The sequence below is a fragment of the Triticum dicoccoides genome, chromosome 1A (genome assembly GCF_002162155.2).
Source record: "Triticum dicoccoides isolate Atlit2015 ecotype Zavitan chromosome 1A, WEW_v2.0, whole genome shotgun sequence".
In the NCBI taxonomy this organism is placed as follows: Eukaryota; Viridiplantae; Streptophyta; class Magnoliopsida; order Poales; family Poaceae; genus Triticum; species Triticum dicoccoides.
In genome coordinates, this window is record NC_041380.1 from 590,859,599 (window position 1) to 590,862,106 (window position 2,508).

Consider the following 2,508-nt stretch of genomic DNA (forward strand, 5'->3'; position numbering starts at 1 on the left):
GAGAAGAACAAAAAAGTTTGCAAGTGCGTCTGGTAGTGCAAGTGTGCTCATATTCTGTGTCCGTGTTTGTCGGTATGTAGTACGGGTAGAAACACAGACTGCCGGCCACATAAATTATAGTGCTAATCAAAGCGAAATGATTTTTAACCGCCCGTTACGCATCGTTTTCTCCTTCACTAATCTCGCCGGCCTGCATGTAAAAGAATAAAATCACGCGGGCCTGCATAAAACCCCAAACACGCGCACATCGTCACACACACACCACAGTCCATGCGTCAATGGCCATCAGCCTGCTCTTCTCTCTTCTGCTCCGCCTCCTCGCCGTGCAAGCGGCTTCACACGGCAGCGTCGGCAACGGCAACGACGACGATGACAGCGCCCTGATGACGTCCTGCCTCGCGGCCGCCGGCGTGCGCAACGTCACCACACGCCGCTCGCCCGCGTACGCCGCCGCGCTGGCCTTCTCCGTCCAGAACCTCCGGTTCGCGGCAGCCTGTGCGCACCACGGTCCGGCTGCCGTCGTCGTCCCGGCGTCCCTGGCCGAGCTGCGCGCGGCCGTGCTGTGCGCCCGGGAGGCGAGGCTCGTAGTGCGCCTCCGCAGCGGCGGCCACAGCTACGAAGGCCTCTCCTACACCACGGACGACGCCGGCGGCTTCGTCGTCATCGACCTCGTGGCGCTGGACCGCGTTCGGGTCGACGCCGGAGCGCGCACGGCGTGGGTACAGTCCGGCGCGACGCTCGGGCAGGTATACCACGCGGTGGTCGCGTCCAACAAGACCCTGGCGTTCTCTGCAGGGTCATGCCCCACGGTCGGCTCCGGAGGCCACATCGCCGGTGGCGGGTTCGGGCTGCTGTCCCGCAAGTACGGGCTCGCGGCGGACAACGTGATCGACGCCCTGCTGGTCGACGCCGACGGGCGCGTGCTGGACCGCGATGGCATGGGCGAGGAGGTCTTCTGGGCGATCCGCGGCGGCGGTGGCGGCACCTGGGGCGCCGTCTACGCGTGGCGCATCAAGCTCAGCCCTGTCCCGGAGCGCGTCACCGTGTTCGTTGTCAACCGGCCGGGCACCGTGGAGTCGGTGGCGCGGCTCGTGTCAACATGGCAGCACGTCGCGCCGTGGCTTCCCGACGAGTTCTACCTTTCGGCGTTCGTCGGAGCCGGCTTGCCGGAGTCTGACCGGACCGGCATCTCCGTCACCTTTAAAGGGTTCTACCTCGGCCGGAGCCACGAAGCGTTGGAGATACTCTCCGCACGGTTCCCTGAGATCGGGCTGTCGGACCTGAACCCGAGAGAGATGAGCTGGATCGACTCCGTGGTCTTCTTCTCCGGCCTGCCGAAAGGGAGCACCACGTCGGACCTGACGGACCGGGTGCTCCACGATAAGAACTACTTCAAGGCCAAGTCGGACTTCGTGCGCCGGCCGACGCCCTTCGGCGAGCTGGAGGGAGCCATCAGTTTCCTTTCCAAGCAGCCCAAGGCCTACGTCATCCTGGACCCGTACGGCGGGGCCATGGACCGGATCGCGGCCGGCGACCTGCCGTTCCCGCATCGCAAAGGAAACATCCACGGGATCCAGCATCTCATAGCCTGGACGGCCGACGACGACGACCACAGGGAGGAGTACATGGACTGGCTACGCCGGTTCTACGACTTCATGGGAGCCTACGTGTCCAACGGCCCACGCACCGCCTACATAAACTACCTAGACCTTGATCTAGGCACCAACAACAATCCGTCTCCTGCTCACCCTCATCCTATCATAGGTGACGACGGCAGCCCTTTTTACTCGGAAGTCGAGGCGTCGAGGACGTGGGGCGAGAGGTACTTCCTCAGCAACTACGACCGTCTCGTCCGTGCCAAGACCACCATCGACCCGGAGAACGTGTTCCGCAATGCCCAGAGCATTCCGCCCCTCTTCGTGGGGGCTCTGCAGATGACCAGGCGTACTGCACCTGACATCTAGCTAGCCCAAAGTTGCATCCCACCACCACACCGTATCATATTGTTGTAGCTATAGAGCCAAACACACTTACACAAGATCCACAAGCTAGAACATGTAACGCAAACGCGTAGAGGAACCTCGGGATGACCAGATTCTATGTGGTAGCCTGTTCAAAGTTGCATCCAAACCAAAGGGAAGAAGACATGTCATAGGAAGGACATACACATATATCGTCACATTTCTTTAGAGCATTATCTGTGTTGTATTTTTGCAATGTTGCTGTCGTGGTGCCGTCCAGAAGGACGATTTGTTCTCTTTTTGTAGAGGAAGGCAATTATGATTGGTAGATCCACCGAGATGAGCTGAAAACGAGATAATTGTTTGGTACTTGGTGCTTTGCCGCTCTTGCCCATTGAAATGATAGGAATCACGTCCATTCATTGGAACTACTCCTAGTTGAGTTCTGTTTCATGATGATAATTACGATGGTATATCCACACAAGGATATTCTCTTCTTATTGTTTCTCTCTTTTCTTCCTACATATATTGATTGGACTTTTGATGG

The 2,508-nt window shown here is 58.7% G+C and overlaps 1 protein-coding gene across 1 annotated transcript; it reads left to right on the forward strand.

Moving 5' to 3' along the window:
• The first annotated feature begins 278 nt into the window (after positions 1–278).
• LOC119347818 (reticuline oxidase-like) lies at positions 279–2,163 on the forward strand. The gene has a single exon (XM_037616357.1). It carries the CDS (start codon positions 279–281, stop codon positions 1,962–1,964), a length of 1,686 nt encoding a protein of 561 aa, XP_037472254.1. The 3' UTR covers positions 1,965–2,163.
• Positions 2,164–2,508: the final 345 nt, after the last annotated feature.

Excerpts from the sequence above, each read along its gene's own strand:
- LOC119347818 (XM_037616357.1), top strand. The coding sequence starts at position 279 with ATGGCCATCAGCCTGCTCTTCTCTCTTCTGCTCCGCCTCCTCGCCGTG.